The sequence below is a fragment of the Cannabis sativa genome, chromosome 3 (genome assembly GCF_029168945.1).
Source record: "Cannabis sativa cultivar Pink pepper isolate KNU-18-1 chromosome 3, ASM2916894v1, whole genome shotgun sequence".
Classification (NCBI taxonomy): domain Eukaryota; kingdom Viridiplantae; phylum Streptophyta; class Magnoliopsida; order Rosales; family Cannabaceae; genus Cannabis; species Cannabis sativa.
This window is the reverse complement of record NC_083603.1, coordinates 14,739,505-14,760,950: the sequence shown is the minus strand read 5'-3', so window position 1 is coordinate 14,760,950 and position 21,446 is coordinate 14,739,505. Positions and strand designations below refer to the sequence as shown.

General features: G+C 31.8%; 1 protein-coding gene and 2 long non-coding RNA genes across 4 annotated transcripts; 2 read left to right on the top strand and 1 right to left on the bottom strand.

The window, feature by feature from the left end:
- The first annotated feature begins 6,850 nt into the window (after positions 1 to 6,850).
- On the top strand, positions 6,851 to 11,379 carry LOC115709389 (splicing factor Cactin). The gene is made up of 13 exons (XM_030637477.2): positions 6,851 to 7,227; positions 7,324 to 7,415; positions 7,721 to 7,820; positions 8,236 to 8,307; positions 8,455 to 8,517; positions 8,650 to 8,790; positions 9,160 to 9,255; positions 9,491 to 9,775; positions 9,863 to 10,016; positions 10,096 to 10,235; positions 10,322 to 10,498; positions 10,587 to 10,853; positions 10,949 to 11,379. Exons 1-13 carry the CDS (start codon positions 6,901 to 6,903, stop codon positions 11,066 to 11,068), a joined length of 2,034 nt encoding a protein of 677 aa, XP_030493337.1. The 5' UTR covers positions 6,851 to 6,900; the 3' UTR covers positions 11,069 to 11,379.
- An 817-nt stretch (positions 11,380 to 12,196) lies between these two features.
- Positions 12,197 to 13,999, top strand: LOC133035641 (uncharacterized). The gene is made up of 3 exons (XR_009686780.1): positions 12,197 to 12,973; positions 13,437 to 13,485; positions 13,592 to 13,999. It is a non-coding gene; the product is annotated as an uncharacterized LOC133035641 (long non-coding RNA).
- Positions 14,000 to 17,900: 3,901 nt separating this feature from the next.
- On the bottom strand, positions 17,901 to 19,539 carry LOC115711392 (uncharacterized). Of its 2 annotated transcripts, none has more exons than XR_004010473.2 (5): positions 19,382 to 19,539; positions 19,139 to 19,228; positions 18,573 to 18,712; positions 18,283 to 18,343; positions 17,901 to 18,199 (listed from the first exon to the last, which is right to left on the bottom strand). It is a non-coding gene; the product is annotated as an uncharacterized LOC115711392 (long non-coding RNA). The 2 variants fall into 2 exon arrangements; XR_004010474.2 differs by having other exon boundaries at positions 19,312 to 19,470.
- Positions 19,540 to 21,446: the final 1,907 nt, after the last annotated feature.

The following is a 21,446-nucleotide window of genomic DNA, read 5'->3' as shown; positions in this document are numbered from 1 at the left end:
ATAATTACTAAGGGTTCACTGCTAGTACTGAAAGGAACCAAGAGACATGGATTATATTATCTTGATGGTAAAACTATAACACTAGCTCAAGCATCTGATGTTGACAAGGGCAATGCAGAATCGAAATTGCGGCATGCCAGATTAGGACACATTGGTGAACAAGGTTTAGTTGAGCTATCTAAACAAGGTTTGCTAAAAGATTATAATCATGCTAATCTGCCTTTCTGTGAGATTTGTGTTTAGGGAAAACAACATAGGATCAAGTTCTCAAATAGCAACTACAGAGCCAAAGCAGTTCTGGAATACATCCATGCAGATTTATGGGGAGCAAGCATGGTAAAAACTCAGGGAGGTAAACAATATTTCTTGTCCGTTGTAGATAATAATTTCCATCTTGCTATTAACTATGGAAATCTCACTCGTCTTGACCACTCTGATAATATTTTCACTTGTAACAATAGAGCACTTGGTACTTTAAATATCAAGGAGTATCTTGATTATGGATTTGTTAATCTCACTTGGAAGCAAACTTTCCTTTCTACTTGTCTTCATCACCTAGACTATTATTCCTCAGATCATAGAGCTCTTAAAGTTGAACTCTCTACCACCCATGCTACTGCTCCGAATCCAAAACAAAGATCTAGATTCAGATATGAAGCCTTGTGGTTAAATGATCTCGAATGTAAAGATATCGTTACTCGCCACTGGAATTCCTCTGAACAACATCTGCTCCACCAGGTTGTTAACAATGTTCAGACGATTTCTTCCCATCTTCAATCTTGGCACACTAAAAAATATAGGAATATGAAGAGGAATATAACCAAAGCTCAAAAACAAGTTACTGATCTTAGAAACTTGGATCTTTCAAATGCTATTTTTTTTTTGGAGCTCCACCAATCTGGGAAAATTTTGGACGATCTTCTTGAGAAAGAAGAGACATACTGGCACCAACGATCTCACATTAATTGGTTGAAAGTCGGCGATGCTTATACAAAGTTTTTTCATTCTCGAGCCTCTGGATGCAAAGTTAATAATCATATAAAAAAGATACAGACTAGCAATGGGAATTTTGTCTCAAATCTTCAAGGTATCACTGACCAAATCCATTCCTATTTCACCAACATGTTTGACAGTAATGGTGTTAACACTTCTACTATTGATCTTACTTTGGATACCATCCCTGCAACCATATCGCCTGCAATGAACAACTTGCTACATCAACCTTTCACTAGTGAGGAGGTCCTTACTGCCCTTCATAGTATGGGAAGCGAAAAAAGTCTTGGACCCGATGGCATGCTTGTCATGTTCTTCACTAATAATTGGAGTACTATACTCCGATTGAAGCCTTTTCTGCACTTAGTTATTTATGAATTTCAGAGTGCATTCATCTCTGATCGTTTGATCACTGATAATATTTTGGTTGCTTTTGAGTTACTCCACTGTCTTCGAAACAAAATAAGAGGCAGAATAAGTTATGTAGCTTTTAAACTTGATATAAGCAAAGCTTTTGACAGAGTTGAATGGCATTTTGTGGAGCGAGTTTTGTTAAAGATGGGTTTCGGTCATGGTGTTATTGAGCTTATTATGTGTTGCATCTGTTCATCCAATTACTCTTTCCTTATCAATGGCCATGTTACTGGAAATCTCCAACCAAAGAGAGGTATTAGACAGAGAAACCCTCTTTCTCCATATATCTTTCTCATATGTGCTGAAGCGTTTTCTCTGCTTCTCCAATCTTAAGAACAGTGGGGTATGCTCACTAGTTTAGGTATTACCAAGCACGCTCTTAAGGTTTCTCATCTCCTCTTTGTAGATGATAACCTCCTCTTCTCTCGTACGGATGCCCGCTCACTTGCTGCTATTAAAAATACTTTAGATCTTTATAACAGAGCTTTGGGTCAACTCATTAACTATGACAAATCTGTCATGTTCTTCTCTCCCAGTACTTCTATTGCTGATCAAAATGCTTTTCACCTCCTTTTGGGAATGCCTATCCAATCTTGTCATGAGAAATACTTGGGTTTGCCCTCATTTACAAGCCATTATAAGAATGAAGCCTTCAATGTTATCAAAAGTCGAATATGGAAGCTTCTTACAGCCTGACAAGAGAAGCTCTTCTCTATTGGGGAAAAGAAATCCTTCCTCAAGGTTGAGGTCTAATCAATTCCAACATATGCTATGAGTTGTTTCAAACTTCTTACTTCTTTTTGCACCAGTGTTGAAAGTATGATGGCTCGCTTTTGGTGAGGATTCAAAGCTAAGGGTCATTGTATCCATTAGAAGAGATGAAATTATCTTTGTCGCAGCAAGCAAGCGAGAGGTCTTGGTTTCAAATCTTTTGTTAATTTTAACCAGGCTCTCTTCGCTAAACATGCTTGACGTATGTTTGATAAACCCGACTCCCTTTTATATCATATTCTCTCTCACTGTTATTTTAGCCGTACAGGCTTTCTTCATGCTCAATTGGGTAATAACCCCTCGTGTACATGGCGTTGTATTCATGCTCAATCCTTAGCACCTTGGGTATACCGACTTTAAGCCTTTTGGTGTCATCAATGCTGACTATAATTTGCGTGTTTCCGATCTAACTTCTCAGGATTGTACTTGGAGTTTCACTGCTCTTCAGCAACACTTCTTAAGCATTGATATTGATCACATTCTACAAATACCTGTAAGCCTCTACGCACTTGAGGATAGACTAATTTGGCATCACTCTCCATCTAGTATTTATACTATCAAAAGGAGGTATCATTTAGCTACATCTGTAAGGGATGCAAGAACTCCATCACAATCACATTCACCTACTACTTAGTGGAACCGTTTTTGAAAACTGAAATTGCCTCGCAAAATCAAGATTTTTGCTTGGCGTGTGATCCATAATGCTTTGTACCTTGCTGCTAATCTCCATCACAAACATATTATTGAAGACTCTTCTTGCTCTAGATGTTCCTACCCTTGTGAGACATAAACCATAATTTTTTCTCTTCAAATCAGTGAAGAATCTTTGGCATATGCGCCCTTTTCTAATAGATTTTATTGGTTTATCATCCTTAACTAGCAATGATTTTATCCATTCACTCTTCTCCAATTTTGATGATGATCAAATGAAGACTATCCTTTGTGTCACGTGCAATGATAATTTACATTGTTCACGAATTCTTCCTCAACACTGTCTTTATGAAAAAAGCTCTTACATACCTTCATGAATTCTACACAAATAACAGCTCGTCTACTACGCCTCCTCAAAATTTTGATGCCAACAATCAACCATGGCAGCCTCCACCCACTGGTATGCTGAAACTTAAAGTGGATGCTGCTTTAGGTAGTGATGGTCAAATAATAAGTATTGGATGTATTATTCACAATTCTAATGGTCATGTTATTATTGTGATTTCCAAACCAATTAAGGGGAAGTTTTTTGTCAAAAAAAAAAAAAAATTGAGGCAAAGACAATCTCTTACTTTTTACAATGGTTGAGTGATATTAACTGTGTTGTTCATTTTATTGAGTGATGTTTTCTTTTTCAAGTATCTCTCTAAGTTATGCTCATGAGAGTGCTAATTTGACTACACATGATCTTGCTAGATTTGCTTTATGGGTGTATACTGATAGTGTTTAGAGGACACTCTCTCCAAGCCCTATTCATTGTAAAAAAACTTGTCCATTAATATACAGTATATAGCTTTTCTTAAAAAAAAAGCTCTTAATAAAAGTAGATGGATAATTATAAAACCGCCTTAAGTTAAATTGGGGAGTTTTATTTGCACCCCATAAAATGATAAATGCACCCCAATATTAAAAAAAAATATAAACTTAAATAATTTTTAAAAATTACTCTTAATATTTTTTTCAAAATTTGTCCTCACATTATTTTATGTTAATTTCAATACTCATTTTGATTTTATTTTCATAATTTTTTCTAACTCATGTATATATACTTTTTATTTTTTTCTAAAAAATTTTCGTATAATTTTTTATTTTAATTTTTTTCTCATAGTATTTAAAATATAATTTATTTTTGTTTGATAGGTATCTTTATATATTAAAAGTGCCTATTTAACGACAATTCTTGGTTTAACGATGTTGTTTTGTTTCCTCCGTTAACTTTAACAGAATATTCCCAATTAATTTATATTATTTTTTTAACAAAAATTTATTCAAAAAAAACACACCTTCCGTTAACATAACATTATTTTATTAAAAAAAAAAAATACACATTCCGTTAACATCCTAAAAATAACTAATTATGCTAAAAATTAGGAGAAGAGAATGAAACAAATTGTTATAAAGATAAAAGGTATAAAGTTAACGGAATGCTATTCGACCTTTCCATGATATAAAAGGTAGAAAGTTAAAGGTATAGAGTTGCCGACATGATCGACCGGGGGCTTGAGAGGGAGTTCCCCGAGAATGAGCAGAATGAAGGTTCGTACAGAGAATTTGTGTTTCCTTAAGTACCGTTGGTTAAAGAAGGTGTTTTGTTGTTCTGATTGGCTGATAGTTACTGTGTTTGCGGGATTTAAATTAGAATACGCGGCGAAATGGAAAATTGATTATTTGTTTTAATGTTTGGGTTGATGAATTAAAGTCACTCCAATTTTTGTGTTTTATTTTGCAGCCACCGATGCTGGTAGCTTCAACAACAGTGTTGCTGAGCAGCAGGTTGGCATTTTCATTTCTTAGAACTGGCCTTAATTTTGATTTCAAGTTCTTAAATTTATGTTGGTATTACTTTCATTGGATAACATATATATATATAGGAATATTAGAAAGCGAAAACTCAACTTCAATACGTGTAATTGTAGTGTTATATCGTTAAGCAAATAAGTAACAACCACTGAAATGGTTTATTAATTTAATAATTTGGATTTGGCATTATTCATATCATGGAAAGGTCGAATAGCATAATGTACGGAATTGATAAAGTTTCCGACGATTTAGAACTAACCACCTTCAGAAGAGCAGAAAAAATGTATAAGCTACTCCGATTCAACTCTTAAACACAAAATCGTACTTTAATCTACAATTTCTTTTAGGCAAAAAATATAATTGAAGGGAAAGACAATAAAATGGTGCAGTGTAAGAGTCTCGATTTCTGATTCTTCTATAGTCGGTTCCAATGATTTGGAGAATATGGGTTTGGCACAAGAAGTATGGCTTCAAAAGTTATTTGGTCAAGTTACAGGTTAAAGTATATTAAGTATTAGTTGAAAAAGAGAGGTTTTGTGATCATATGTGGTTTCATGTTGTATTCTAAAAATGAATGATAATTTTATCACGATCTACGAAAGTTAGATGTTTGTATTATATAATAAATGATTATTTTTTATTTTTTTTGACCATATGACAGTTTTATTTATTAATTTTAATTTCTACAATGCACTCATATATTTATGTATTTTTGTTACAATAATATTTTTGTACTGTAGAATGATCATTTATAGGAGGCTTCAATTTCAAAAGTTCATTATTTCAATGTTTAGGACTAATTGGTTCTTTACCTTATTAGTGATGTGTTTCAAAATAGCAACTAAAGACTAAACTGACATAGCTATCATCTTTGTAAGTTTAAGTTATAGGTGTTCTTTTTGTTGATGAAATTTCTATTGTCCAATTCAATCTTATTATTATTCTATACTTATCTTTCTAATTTTTTAATTTACGTGATATTATTTATATTTATTCTTCTAAAACAATTTTGAATACAGGAACTTTCCCATGAACAATTTGTCCGACCCATGGCCCCTAAAAATAGGGATTTTAAACAAATTAGAAGTATCGTATGTAGTACGGAAAACCCTAATTTTTTTCTTTATATTACCAATTGTGGGGTTAGTGGAGAGATTCCTTCTACCTTTGAAAATCTCTAAAATTTGCAAGAATTGTATATATACTGTTTATTCTATGTACCCTCTCATGATGATATGACATGATTTAAAATAAGTTTAAAAAGTTTGTTGTCGAATTATAAAATGATCATCTTTTATTTACCAGTTATTTCCTTTTTTCTATAACTTGTGTAGATGGGCATTAGATATTAGACTTACAGGCAAGATATCTGATTTCATAGGAAGTTGGTCAAATCTTACTACCTTGTAAGGCAAGATGAACAAATATTTGTATTTTGATGATGTTGCAATATCTATATCCTTATTAACAATAACTTACTACTTGTTTGTTTTGATGCAAGGTTTTCTAAGGGAACTCTTTCCAAGGACCCATACCATTCTTTACTAAAACTGTGAGAGTTAACAGGACCCAACAGAAAGCTAATAATCTTACCTGTGAACTATATATATAAATATTTATATAGGCAGTTGAAAGATGTATTTACTGCAAGCTCTTCTCTTTGATTTATCATTAATATGAAGTCTCTTTCAATCTTCTAAGTGTAATATGTTTTAATCATAATCATAAGTACAGTTCATAACTACTTCTAATATTACCAATTTTTTAGTATTATTAATAACAATGTGTACATCATAAGTTTATATATATAATATGACATTCTTAAAAAGTCTATTTTTATAAAACAAATAATAAAAAATAATTTACAATTAGTTACCGAATTTTTTTAAAAAAATCATTAAAACTTAAATAAAACTAATATTTACGTGGCTCGCCACGTAATTTTCATCTAGTATTTTTTAAGAATATGAATGGGAAGAAAAAAGTTTAAAAAACTTACTACAATTAAAGATATAAATTTCATAAAAAATAAAAATTATTAAAATGGGGTGTCTTTAAACATTTTTGGGGTGTAAATAAAATTTCCCTTATTTATTTTATAGAACACTTTTAAAACTTATTTACTTAAATACCCCCAAAGAACGTTAAAATAAAAAATATACAACAAACTCAAACTTAGCCGACTACAACAATCAAAACAAACTCAGAAGAATGGGGTCTCATGGCCGAAGCAGTAGTAGGAAGGAAGGTTCTTCCAAGTCTCGACGACGGAGCAGAAGATCTGACGACTCTGATTCCGAAGAGAACTCTCTCTCCGACGATTCTGACACCCGCGAATATAAGCGCCGGCACAGTGATAGTCGCGGTAAAAGCAGCCGTCGGAGCCGCAACAGGAGCACGTCGCGCGGGAAGGATTCCGACGAATCTTCCGGTAGTGAGGAGAGCGATGGCCGTGGCCGCAAGAGGAAGAAGAAGTCTTCCAGGGCAATTACGGACGAAGAAATTGCGGAGTACTTGGCCAAGAAGGCGCAGAAAAAGGTTTGGGAATTGGGTTTCTAGGTTTTGTTTTTTTACTTCATGGAATGATTGGGTTTTGTTTAGGTTGTTATTGATGGTTTGTTTATTCATTTCAAGGCAATGAAAGTGGCGAAGCAGTTGAAATCACACACGGCTTCTGTTTATTCGAATGATTCGAACCCTTTTGGTGATTCCAATCTCAACGAGCAGTGAGTTTCTAAATAAATTTTATTGCTTTGGTTATTGAAATTGAGTTTGTGTTTCTTTGGTAATTACTGCTTCAGTGAGCACTGTGTTCCTATCCTAATTAACTTTTTTGTTTGGGCATTTGTTTTGAGTTTGCTTTTAGTGATTCCAACCTTAATCATAAGCGTTGTGTGCTTAGCCTAAAACTTCTTACTTTTCATCATTGGATTTTGCATTACTTTGCTATTTTCTTTGGTGATTCCAACCTCAAACTATTGGCAAAATTGTGTGGCTTTGTAAATTGATTTGTAATGCCTAATCTATGCAGATTCGTTTGGCGGAAGAAGATCGAGAAGGACGTTCATCAAGGAGTCCCCCTCGATGAATTTTCCCTTAAAGCCGCAAAAAAGAAACAGAGAGAAAGGATGGTATGTATACTTCACAGTGCTTTTCTGCTTCCTTGTCACTTTCAATTCTTCTTGCGGGCTGTGTCAAAGCTCATTTGTTTTATAGTTTAAACCATCACGTTTGAGGTGGATTACTGGACGTCATTATTTTGTAGCCTATTGTGGAGAGAATGGAAATTTTTGGAAGCAAAAGAAATATGAAATATTCTCTGCGAATTTATCATACAAATATCTGATGAATTTTGAGCTTAGCTAGTACAGTTATTTTTCCCTAGTAAATTTTGTTACTCATTATACATTCACTATTTTTTCAAAAAAATGTCTTTCCCAAATACATGTAGTTCCTTACTCTTGTATCTGTTTGTTGTTGACGTTGGCAACTTGGCATTATATCTCTTACAAAAAAAATTATTTTAATTTCAAACTTGAAATACAGGCAGATGTAGAGAAGGTGAAAAAGAGAAGGGAAGACAGAGCTCTTGAAAAAGCACAACATGAGGAAGAAATGGTGAGTTTACTGCCACATATATATCTATTTGTTTCTCCAGCTTAGGTTATGTTGACGAATGAATTATGGAGTCTTTTCCGGTGTGAATTATTTTTCTTTTCTCAGTTTGATCCAATTTGTTTTATAAACTCTACCTTTTTTATACAGGCATTGTTGGCCAGAGAACGTGCTCGGGCTGAATTCCAGGATTGGGAAAAGAAAGAAGAAGAGGTATGATACTGGTTTGCTATCAAAAGTGTTCCTCCACCCCCTTTTTGTTTTCCTTGCTTTTATCATTAGAAAAGGCCTTCAATATCTTGTTACGAGACTGTTAACTAATGAATGTACTTGCTCATTATACAGTTCCATTTTGATCAAAGCAAAATCAGGTCTCAGATTAGATTGCGTGAAGGTCGCATAAAGCCTATTGATATTTTGTCCAAGCATCTTAATGGCTCAGATGATACTGATATAGATTTACGTGAGCCGTATTTGGTTTTCAAGGTAGAAATTTCTTGTTAGTATGCTATCTTTGTATTTTTTCTAAGAAAAATTTCAGCTTGTGATATTTTCTGAATTCAGTTATAGAACTGTTTTTTTTTTTTTTTTTTTGAGAAAAATCATTACAATGGGAATGAGAACTTAAAATTAGTATATTTATTAGAAGATTTTTCTTTTAATGAAGTGAACATGCTATGTTTTAAAATTTTTTTAATACTGTACTATCCGATTCCTATTCAACAAGTGAATCTTTTCCTTTTGTTAGGTATCCAATTCTTAGTAATCCTATTTTCATTCTGTAATTTGATTATCTAAATTCATCTGCAAGTTAAACTATGATATACTCAACACGTTTTGAAATACATTATGCAGGGCTTGACAGTAAAAGACATGGAAGAGCTTCGTGATGACATTAAAATGCATCTGGATTTGGACAGAACAACACCAACACATATAGAGTATTGGGAGGTATTACTTTCACTTTTCCTCCTTACAATAGTATTCTTTGTTTTTGTTGTGTGTATACTTTCTGTTCTAGTTGCATACTAGGTTGATGTCTTTGTGAACTGAAATGCAATTTATATGATTACACAGAGGTTGATATGATCATATGAAAAACTTACTAGCAGAGATGTTGGCTGAAAAACGTTACTTTGGATTTACATTTCAATTTTCACTTGTCCTGATAAGTGCAATTGGACAGGCACTTCTTGTCGTTTGTGATTGGGAGCTAACAGAAGCTAGGAAGAGAGATGCATTGGATCGAGCTAGAGTGCGTGGCGAGGAGCCTCCTCCTGAGTTGCTTGCAGAAGACAGGGGTCTGCATTCTAGCATTGAACTAGATGTGAGAAACCAATTGGAAAAAAAGAGTTATGGTGAATTGGAGGCATTACAGTCTCATATTGAGTCAGAAATGCGTTCTGGTACTGCTAAAGTTGTTGAGTATTGGGAGGCTGTTCTAAAACGCCTTCATGTATACAAGGCCAAGGTAATTACTAAATTCTTTATTTTATTTAGCTTCTTAAAATATGAAGCTACTGTGTTTGTTCTCACTGCTGGATTGTTACAAATGCAGGCTTGTTTGAAGGAAATTCATGCTAAAATGTTGCGCCAACATTTGCTACGCCTTGAGCACCCAGCAGATGATGAAGAAAAGTTGGAGGCTGATGAGAGTGAGAAATCTGAAGAAGAGAAAGAAAGTGACGATGATATTCATGTGAATTTGGATGGTACCCTCGCTTTTTTGTTGTCAGTTTGACTTTGTTGTAATGGTAGTAGTTTGCTAATTTTCTATCTTTTATCATGAAGGTTATCAAGCATATTCTCCTGAGCCCATACCGGAAGAAACACATGAAGCTAAAGATGATGCTGGATCATTTTCTCCAGAATTATGTCACGCTGATGAAAATGAGGAAGCTATTGATCCTGAAGTGGACAGGGCTATAATGGTATTATACAAAGTGCAATTTGATTTGACTAGCAAGCATGTAATTAAATCAATATTTGTTAACCGCATCATTGGTATCATCAATAGGAACGGAAGCGTATTGCAGTGAGAGAAGAGCAGCAAAGGAGGATTCAAGAGGCGATTGCTTCAAAGCCAGCTCCACCAGAAGAGAATTTTGAGATGAAGGCCATGAAAGCCATGGGAAGTATGGAGGAAGGCGATGCTGTCTTCGGCACTGGTGCAGAAGTGAACCTTGATTCACAGGTAGAAGATGAGTCCATTCTATTCTTCTTTTGTTTCTTTTCTTCTTTAAATACCTATATAATCAAGCTTTCCTTGTCATATGATACAGGTGTACTGGTGGCATGACAAGTACCGGCCAAGAAAGCCGAAATACTTCAACCGAGTTCATACTGGATATGAATGGAACAAATACAATCAGACTCACTACGATCATGATAACCCTCCTCCAAAGATTGTACAAGGATACAAGTTCAACATATTTTACCCAGACCTTGTTGACAAGACGAAGGCTCCTAACTACACTATCGAGAAGGATGGGAACAATAGTGAGACTTGCATTATTCGCTTCCATGCAGGACCACCTTATGAAGATATTGTATGTTTTCTCATCCTAATTCAGACATTTTATTTTTTCTTCGTAATTTACATATACATATGTTTTGATAGTTAATGCTGGTAAATCTTTCTCAGGCTTTCCGGATTGTGAACAAAGAATGGGAATACTCTCACAAGAAAGGATTTAAATGCACATTTGAACGTGGGATTCTGCACGTCTACTTCAACTTCAAACGATACCGATACAGAAGGTGAAAGGTGGCTTTGTTATGTTACAATGGTGATGCTTTTGAAGCCACTCTCAACCAACTTTATAGGCAGGTTATGTTTTCATTTGATACAATTTTGTGAATAATAAATAATCCCCCTTTAATTTATCCGACCAAAATTCATCTTCAGTTATTTTTAGTGGAGAATACTTTCAGGTGTTGTTGTATACTAAGTACAATATGGTAGCTTTTTTATCAAACTTCATTGTCTTCTTGTCTTAACAACTAATGATTTGTAGAAGACATACTATCAACCAGTTTTGAATTGAGCAGTATATTAATTTCAGTTGGTAGGCATTCCTTTTTGTAGTCTTGTAAAGTAATTATAATTATTAGTATTATTGTTTTGAGATAGTATAACATGTTAGTGCTTCATTTTTGTTCTAGAGCTAACTATATATATGGAAGTTGTTTCAGCTAAATATGTAACCATTACATGATTACATTAGTTTTAGTGAATGGATTATTATTTGAACAGTTGCAATTAATTTAAAAATTGACTAAGAATAATTAGTAATTACTTTTAACTTGATAATAATTAATATATTATCTATAATCTGATACTTATGTATTATAATATGGAAGATTTTAAACGGCTACATGGATCATTATTCGAATAATTGCTATTTATTTAATAATGAACTAAGAATATTAATAAACTACTGTTAACTTGATAATAATTAATTTATTACTTATAATTTGATACACATTTATAGTAAGGATACTTATTTTGTGGGTAGAGATATTTTATTATGCCTTATTGATTACCTAAGGGTGATAAGAGAGTATAAAATATAATAGTAAAAGTGGACTTTTTACAAAATTAATGTCTCTTCAAATTTTATTAATATTTTAATAATTAGTTTTCTATTACTATTTTTTTAGTTTATGCATCTTTTTCACTTTCTAATTTAGATTTCTTTTAACTTAAAATTAGAATAATAATTTTTTTTGAATAAAAAAATTAGAATAATAATAATAATTAATAATAATAAAGAATTAAACATTAGTTTTGCTTTTTCTTTTTGAATTGTCGGTCCAATTTTTTCTTTTCTTTCTTTCAAATCAATATATATAAATTTATATCTATTTTATATAAAGTATACCTATATAACTGAAATTCTTGGTTTTTGAGAATTTTATGGGTGACTTTTAATTTTTATTTAATAAAATAATAAAATATTATTTATCTATAATAAAATAATAATAAATATCCTAAATTAAATATTTGAATTTGAACTGATATTTATCTATAAAGCAAAACACACTTACCGGCTTTGTTGGAAAGCCACAAAGATGGGTATCGAATCGAATCGCAGCAGAGGAAAGATGGGTTGGTGGCTAAGACTGTGAAGCAGTGGAATGTGAAGATTATCTCATTAAGATTTTTATCACTAACAATTTGAAAAAGATGAAACTTTAGAAGGATCAAAACTCATCTAACATATAGAAAAAAAACTACAAAAATTTTACAGCCTCCCAGTCCCAGTTACAATAACATCAAAAACAGCTTGCAACTTTTTGAGATTCAGTCTCTCTCTCTCCACCCCTGACTTTGGTAACTGAATATGTTACCAACGTTGGATTTGGAAGCTTAGCTAGGCTCTAGCTAAGTGAGGACCATCGATACAGCGACCATTGAGAGAGAATACCGAAGAGAAAGAATGAAGCAGAACCGCCACAGCAGTCATCGTGACTTGACCCCTCTTTGGAATCAAACGCCCAGAAAACTTCTGGTTCAAATTCCCACCACCTTCCATCAAAGCCCTCTTAGCATCAGCCATTTTGCAATCTGGTTTTCTCCCTTAAAACTCGTATGGGTATTTGAACTTGAACAGAGGAAAAACAAACACAGAAAAAGTGAATGATTATAAGAAATTGGATAAAGTTGGTATGGCTTTCGTATCTAATGTGTATTGTATTTGAAAAAGTAATTATTATTATTAATTTGAAATATTTCCTTTTTATTTATTTTTTTAAAAAATATTTATATAACTGGGTTTCTTCGCTTTCTTCTCAAGGTATCATTTCAATAATAAAGTTTCAATTTTTATGTTTTCATTATATTTTCCCCCAAAATTAAAAAAAGTACATTTTTTTTTAAAAAAATATTTTCCTGTTGATGCATTTAAAAAAATATTTTCCTGTTTTCATTATGTTTTCAATTTTTTTTTTTTTTTTGATTTCGTTAAAGGTATATGTTTTGGTTTGCATTTAAATTTTTTGTGAAAATTACTTCTCCAGTTCTATTTCATAACACATTAATAAATGTGCTCATAATGTTTATGTATAAAGATCTTTTTGGGTTGTTTTTGTGCCAAGCAAGTTTTTGATGGGCTTATGATCTGTCCCAGGATAAGCAAGAACCGCCCCCAGAAGGTCGCTTGTCGAATGCCACCAAAGGTTAGTGTTGCTTTGTGTTGTTTAAATTAAGTCAGAGCAAGATCAGTTTGGATCATCTATATGATTAGCAAAAGAATGGGAATCTTAATATGTTACTAAATTGCAGGTTCTGATCACTTGAGGGATGTATTTGGCCACATGGGTCTTAGTGATCAGGATATTGTTGTCTTATCTGGAGGTCACAATTCCCAGTTGTGGATGTATTGGTTCTACTTCGATATGAGGATGATCCTGTGACTGTGAGGAGACAATAGAATGGAGCTAATTATTAAGGATTTATGACTTGTTACACTCGTTATGTGTGCCCTGAATGTTAGGTAGATGAGATTAGATTCCCAAATTTGGAAAAATTACCATGTAGCTGCTTTGAGTTTTATGGATTGTGAAACCTTCTGTATCCTATAGCTGTAACAATTTGCTGTTCTTAGTTTCTGTTGTTTTAAGGTTTACATTACATAGTGGAGTGAAGTATGAGGTTTGATGAATATATACCATGGTAGTGGTTATGTGAAAATAGACATTAATTCTGTTGTAGGTTTTACATACATATTAGACTGAGGTATGAAGCTTGATGAATACTATACAATGGTAGGTAGTGGTTATGTCAAAAAAAGGAGATTAATCATATTGTTGCATGTCTATCACTCATTCTTTGTAGCAGTCATACAAAGATTGTATAAAGAGGTATTAGTATAAAGAGGTATTTGGGTTTTTGATATTTGACTTTGTTATGATTTCGTACATTTTGTTTTCCTTCAAGCTGAATTCTTTTTTTCACTTTTTTCATATATTTATTGTCAACAAAAATTTTGTTTAATGTATTTAACGCGCTTAAGCACACTGCATATGGTAATATTGTAATGGGGTTTATTTGTTTTTTGTTTTTTTTTCCTTTCTTGGTATAAATAATTGCAAGATTTTCTTCTGTTGGTAGCTTGGAGGAGGAAATAGGAGTTGGATTAAGTTTTTTAATAGTTAATTATTGACGGGAAAAGTGTGTCGTCCGTGGAAAGTAAGTTATAATTTCAGCTATTGTTAATGTTTTAGAATTATTTTTTTTTGTTATTTAGTTTTTGTTTTATTTTTTATCTTTTTTTTTATTTATTATTTAGTTCGCCATAAAGAATTTAAAAATTAAATATCTATGTATTCCTTTTCCTATTATAATTTGGACATTCTTATTCTAATTTATATCATAGCTAGCTGAGAATAATATATGTCATCAACTCAAAACCTATTTATATTTCATCTCTTCTCTGTCTTTTTTTATTCCAATATATATAACAGAATCATATACCCTCCAATTTTTTTTGTTGGCCGTTACACCGCTTCTTTTCTTCTCCAGATTTTTCTCTCTGCTTATTCTCCCAAGTAATGTTAATATTCATCACTTTAATATCATAATTTTTTTTTTAATAAAGATAAATATGAAATTTTAATGTTAATATTCATCGCTTCTTCATTTGTTTCTTTTAAGAAGAATATATCTTCATCATGCATCTCTCATATTTCGTTTTCGTTTCTATTGCTTCTATTAAATTTCTTAAAACAGTAATAACATTGATTGATTGTAAATTAAAAGAAAATACAAAAAGAAAGTAGTTGTAACAATTTATTGTGAATAATGAATATTGTCCAAATATTATATTCAAAAATAATAAATATTGTCAAAAGTAAAACTCTATACTATATTTAATCATATAGAGTTTTTCTTTTTGATCTAACCGTTTCATGTAAGTATGGATTTAATGACTATCATTAGTTTTCTTATCTACAATTTTAAGACTAATGCTATCTTCAATTATCAACAATTTAGAGATTGATTTTTAATTTTCTTTTTATCTTACCCCTATTTAAGTAATACTTCTTTAATTATTGGAACATCAATTGTTAGTTTATTTTTGGATTAACTTAAGAACATATTTAAATCATTAAGCCTTCTTAAATACTAATATAATGCATTCGATATTCACTTTTAATTGACAACATTATAAACTATAATATTTAGATACACATAATAATAATCTCACCTAATAATTAATAATATTTTTTCTTTAATTTTTAATTGTATCACTTTCAAATAATATAGAAAAAACTAGCATAAAATTTACTATACGTGTCTCGCACGTTGCTTTTTGCTAGTATATATATATATATATATGGATTTTCTACAGTAGGGAATACAATTCTTAACTCATGCTATAGGGAAGGAAATTAGGCCAATAAAAAATTAAAGATAATTGATTGTACAAAAATTTTATTTGACATATGTAGGGGATTATTTCATATTTGTTTGTTTATGATGATTTTTTTATTATTAAATGTTTAGTTTTTTTTTTTGAAGGAATTATTAAATGTTTAGTTGATGTATATATCTTTATATAATAAAAGTGTCTATCTAACGGCATTTATTAGTTTAACATTTCTTGGTTTAACAGAATATACTTAAAAATAAAAGAATATTATGTTAAATTTAACGATTAGGTTTGATCTCCCGTTAATAAATAAACCCAATAATTAAACCCAAAAAAATTAAACAATCTTAATCTGTTTTTAAATTAAAAAAATCATCTTAGTCACATATCTCTCTAACAAACCTATCTTGAGAGAATATTAATAATTTTTTTTATTTATTTTTTAAAAAAGAAAAATATAAATAAAATGTCTACAAAAGATAATATAAATGTGAGACTGTATGTGAGTTGCCCCTTCTGTAATTACCTAGAAAAGATAAAATGTATAGATAAATATATATATATATATATATACAGTAGAACCTCTATTTAAGAATACTCTATTCAAGAATAACCTCTAATTTATTATAAAAAAATCAAGTCCCGATTTGGGTTAGTTACAAATAAGAATAACCTCTAAATTGTAATTAGTTATACATTTTTTAAGTCCCGTATTAATAAAGTCTATAAATATATAGTTGTGTAGCTATTATTAGATATGAAATGAGATAATAGAACTTTTTTCAATTAGAAGATTAATGTACATACATTATTATAACACAACTATGTTTTACTTACTAAATATACTGACACATATTTTATTTTTATAAAACAAATCGTTCAAATAATTATACTATTTTAATTATTAATTAAAATAAAACACTAAAATATTAAATAAAACTAACACTACGTGGCTTGGCACGTAACAATCACCTAGTATATTAAAAAGACTTCATGTTCATTGTTCATGGGCGATACAGTTTTTTTCTTTAAAAAAAAAAAAACTGATATTTTTTTTTTGAAAAAACTGATGACTTTTTTTTTTATTCATTTTTGCACTGGCTGTCCAAGCCAATTTATTGGTAGTTCTTAGCAATTTTAATTAGGAAATTCTAAAATACATCCCTCTAAAACTGGTGTACTGATGCACCCTTATTTTTGTTCTGATATTCGAGGGACGTTTTTAGTTAAATTTTTTTTCATGGTCGTGTATATTACTGTTATTTAAGACATTTTGTTAAATTTTAAGAAATTCAAAAAAATATAACACGCCGATAATAAGATTATAAAAAAATTAATAGCAAAAATCGTAAGTAAAATTATTTTTTTAAAAATAAATACCTATATAAATACAATTTAAATTAATTTTGAAAAATAAAGATAATAATTTAAATTAAAAATTAAAAATTAATAATTTTTTTAATTATTAATATTATTTTATTTTTTAAAAAATAAATACATAATTAAATATTATTATAATATGTATAAAGTTTTAATTGTATACACGCAGTCTTATCGTAAGAGTATACACCTTATATCTTAATGACCACAGGATCTAAAATCAATGGTCAAAAAACCTTCCCTACCGGTAGGGAACTTATATTGAGTCCTACCATAGTCTTGCCCTATATATATATAATAGTTTGGAGACATGCACCTTATCTATTTTTTACATAAATATATATATATATATATTTATATATACTAGGAGAAAGCTACGTGCAAGACACGTATACTTAGTTTTATGTTAGATGTTTATAATATAATTGAGAATAATTCAATAAATAATCATATAATTTAATTTATTATTTAGAGAAATTAGTGAAGAGTGAAATACACCAACTTGGAAATTTCTTAAGAATTTGGCAGTAATTATAGAAAAGATTTAGAGAAATTGGTGAAGAGTGAAATACGCATGGCTAGTTTATTTTTCACTGATAATTTTTTCTGCATTTTTCTTCTAGTGGGTTTTACAACTCAAAAGAGCCTAGGAAGAGTGAAGGAGGTGTGGCCATAATACTGACCAACAATATTCTTCTTGAAACATGCACACAAATTTCAAGCAATGCTATATTAAAGATTTACAGATTAAAAGTTAAATAAACATTTTTTTAGTTATTAAAAAAGGTAGTGAAGAAAAAAAGATTCAATGATATGAATCCCTAAAGAACAATCATTACCTTAAAAGAGTAGGTGATCAATACTTTTGTTTAGGTGAAAAAAGTAGTAAATTTAACAGGATCTTCGGGATACAAAACAGCTGAATTGCTTGTACATGAATGAGAGTTTCTTTTTCTCCAATTGACTGAACTTTGCTCAACAAAATACCATCTCAACACAAAGGAACAACAAGACTCAAGAATGAAAGCACAAAATATAATTACACACTAATGCACCGGTCATGTGGATTATGATAAATTACTTGCGCACCACCACCATCGTTGTCATTTGGATCTCCAGCTTGTATCATCACCTTACACCTATAGCCAGTAGACATTTTAATTACATCCATAATCATGTTTATGAGTAATAACTATCACAATTTGAGAGAACACTAATGCACCTGATTGCAGGATATGTGAGAAAGGTAGCAACACTCTTACAGACTGCACCTAACACAAATGCTGAAAAATTCAGAAAGAGCTTCAGGATATATATCTTTGTTTTAGATGATAGAAAACTGTATATTGAAGATAATTTATGAATCAATATACAATCTCAACCTAATTTCTCTTTGATTAAATAGTGTTAAGTTATAGATAACACATCAAAATACTAAAACTTTAAAAGTTGAATTAAATAATCTATTGAATTCTTATCTTCTAAGCTTGAAGAATGCTAGAAACAACACACCTGAAAAGCAGGGTTCCAAGTCAGTAACAGGGACATTCCAAGTCCATCAAATGCATCACTCCAAGTTCCCTCTGTAAGCGTCTTCCACAGTCCTTTGAATTTTTCAAAGGTAGTTGTTTGCATCCTTAAGGCAGTTGTATCTAAAGACTCCATAGAAGTAAATGGTAATTAGATAGTCTTAACACATTTATAGAAAAGAGAGTAGAGTCACAATCAATTGGCGGCTACACAATGGAGTATCACCTAACACTTTAAAGGATGATAACACCGGACCACATACAGCATAGCATGCTAAACTACATCAATGCCAAGACTAATAATGCTGCTGAAAATGAAAATAAAAACATTCTATAATATAATAATTGATTAGTGTGGAAGTGTCTAGAACAGGACTCTTATTTGCATATTTCCCTTCAAGACGGGAAAAAGTTGTTTGTCCTTTATTATATGGAAACATAAGAGTAAAAATCACCATTAAAAGTGAAAAAAATGCCATGAAACAGATGTGTAAACAAATAAATAAAAGATGAATCAAAAGTTTAAACTCAAAGAAAATGCTTCCTCACCATGTACTCAAAAATTAGGAACACTTCATCGTTTTCTTGGATAACCTCGTTCAATTTCATGATATTGGGATGACTCAGTCTACGGAGGACCTGTAGAAGTATGAGTTTATGAAATGCTTTGAGGATTACATGTAGCGTGCAACAAAGAAACATAAATTCTCCACAGAACATACCTTTATTTCTCGTAATCTCCAGTATTCTTCCCAAAAAAATTCATTGTCTAAACACGATCACAGAACATACCTTTATTTTTGTTCACGTGCGTCATCCTATCCCCTATTCTCCTCTTATTTTGATTTAAACGATCTCTTTCTCGGTCTCTGTCACGATCACGCTCTCGTTCTCGCTTGCTCTGATTTAAACAATCTCTTTTTGGGTCTCTCTCACGACCTTGCTCATATTCTCGCTCTCGAACCCGATCACTATCTCGATCTTAATTCTCACTCCCTCAATCCCTTATAGTCTCGCTGTTCCTTGTAACTCGACTGGTCCATCTTTGTAAAGACCGCTTAGTTTAATTTAGAAATTAGCAGTTACTCATGTTTAATTATAAAATTATTTATAGCTATTTAAATAATTATTATACTATTATTATTGAATTTTGAGATGTATTTTATGTTATTTAGTAGTTTTCATAATTTTGCATTTTCGGTGCCCGGTAACATGGAACTCGGTGTTTGGCTCGGTAAAATCACAACTTAGTATGTTAGTAGATTGGGACGGTTTATTAGACATTGGGAATGTCGGGAATGGCCGGAAATTTAGAATTTCCCAAAAATACCCCTTTAGTGTTATTTATGTGATTTTAGTGTGAAGGCGGCAAAATGGTCATTTTGTCCCATTATTAGTTTGTCCTTTAGTGGACTTTATTTGGTTAATTAAATGTTATTTGATTTTATTTGTTGGCTGAAATGAATAAGTAGAATCCCTTATTTTTATTTCATTTTACTTTACAAAGCTTCAAAATTTCAAAGTTAGAAAAAAACTAGAAAAAAAATTTGGAAAACTCTCTCTCTTTTCCTCTCTCTTTTTTCGGCCTCTTGGTGCAGCAAAGGACTTGGGATTTTTCTTGTGATTTCATCTCTCTTTGGGGTTCAATTCAAGCTAGGTTAGCTTCTAAGCTTTTCTTCTTTAAGTTTGGTGAATTTTGATGAAAATGGGGTATTGCATGCATGATAAATTGAAGTTCTTGCTGCTGTATTTTGTTGTTATTTTTCAGAGTTTTAAGCATGTTAAATTGAGGATATTTGAGCTGTTAGTAATGCATGATAGTTGATTGAGTTATGGTTTTTCTATGCAAAATCTTGAGTTTTCAAAGTGGATTTGTGAGTTCTGTTGCTGTGATGTTGTTGATGTTTGTAGTAGTTTTCAGAGGCTATTTTATGCATGTTTAAGTAGGTTTGGACTGGTTTGATTGCATGTTGGTAGTATTTGATCAAGTTTGAGTTTAGAACTCAAAGCTTGATGCTTTAATGGTGATTTTTGATTCTGTGAATTCTGGGTAGTTTTATTGCTTTAGAAATGTTATTTGGGTCCTATAGAACAGGTCTGGAAGGTTTGAGGTTGTTTGGGTGTGAATTGGTTGAGTTATGAATTTTTGAATTTCTGCCTGCGAGGAACCGGAATTCCGGTTGTGCATCCAGAATTCCGGATGGGTTTTGAAAATTCCCAGAACCGAAATTTCGGTTGGGCAACCGGTCTACCGGTTGGGGAAATTTCAGGAACCCTAGTTTTCCTCATTTTTATGTTATTTGGGGTATTGCCATGCTTTTTATCGATAGGGAAACTTTTAGTTCCTAGTTTAAGTCCCCGGGAAGTGATTTAGCGTATCACTTATAGTGTTGTGATTTTTATGGTTTAGGAGCCTGTAATCTGCCGCGCAGATAGTTCCAGTCACGTTGACCGGCACACCTGAATTCGGAATCCAGGTAAGATTAGTATAACAGTATGCATATGTAGATTACATGTTTAGCGTGCATGTAGGAAGCCTGTTAGATTACATTAGATATGTATGTTGGCTTCGAACCATCCGACTTTGTCACGTCGGTACAGGATGGAGTATGACCAGCAGCTGGAGTATGACCAGTTCGACCGATTAGGCTGACACTGTATCACGCCCAGACAGCCGGACTATGACCAACGAATGAGTATGACCGGTTCGACCGATTAGGCTGATACTTAGGTTGGTGGTTCCGTACTATTTGACGTATAACGTTGGTACAGGCTGGAGTATGACTAGCAGCTGGAGTATGACCAGTTCGACCGATGAGGCTGATACTGTAACACGTCGGTACAAGCTGGAGTATGA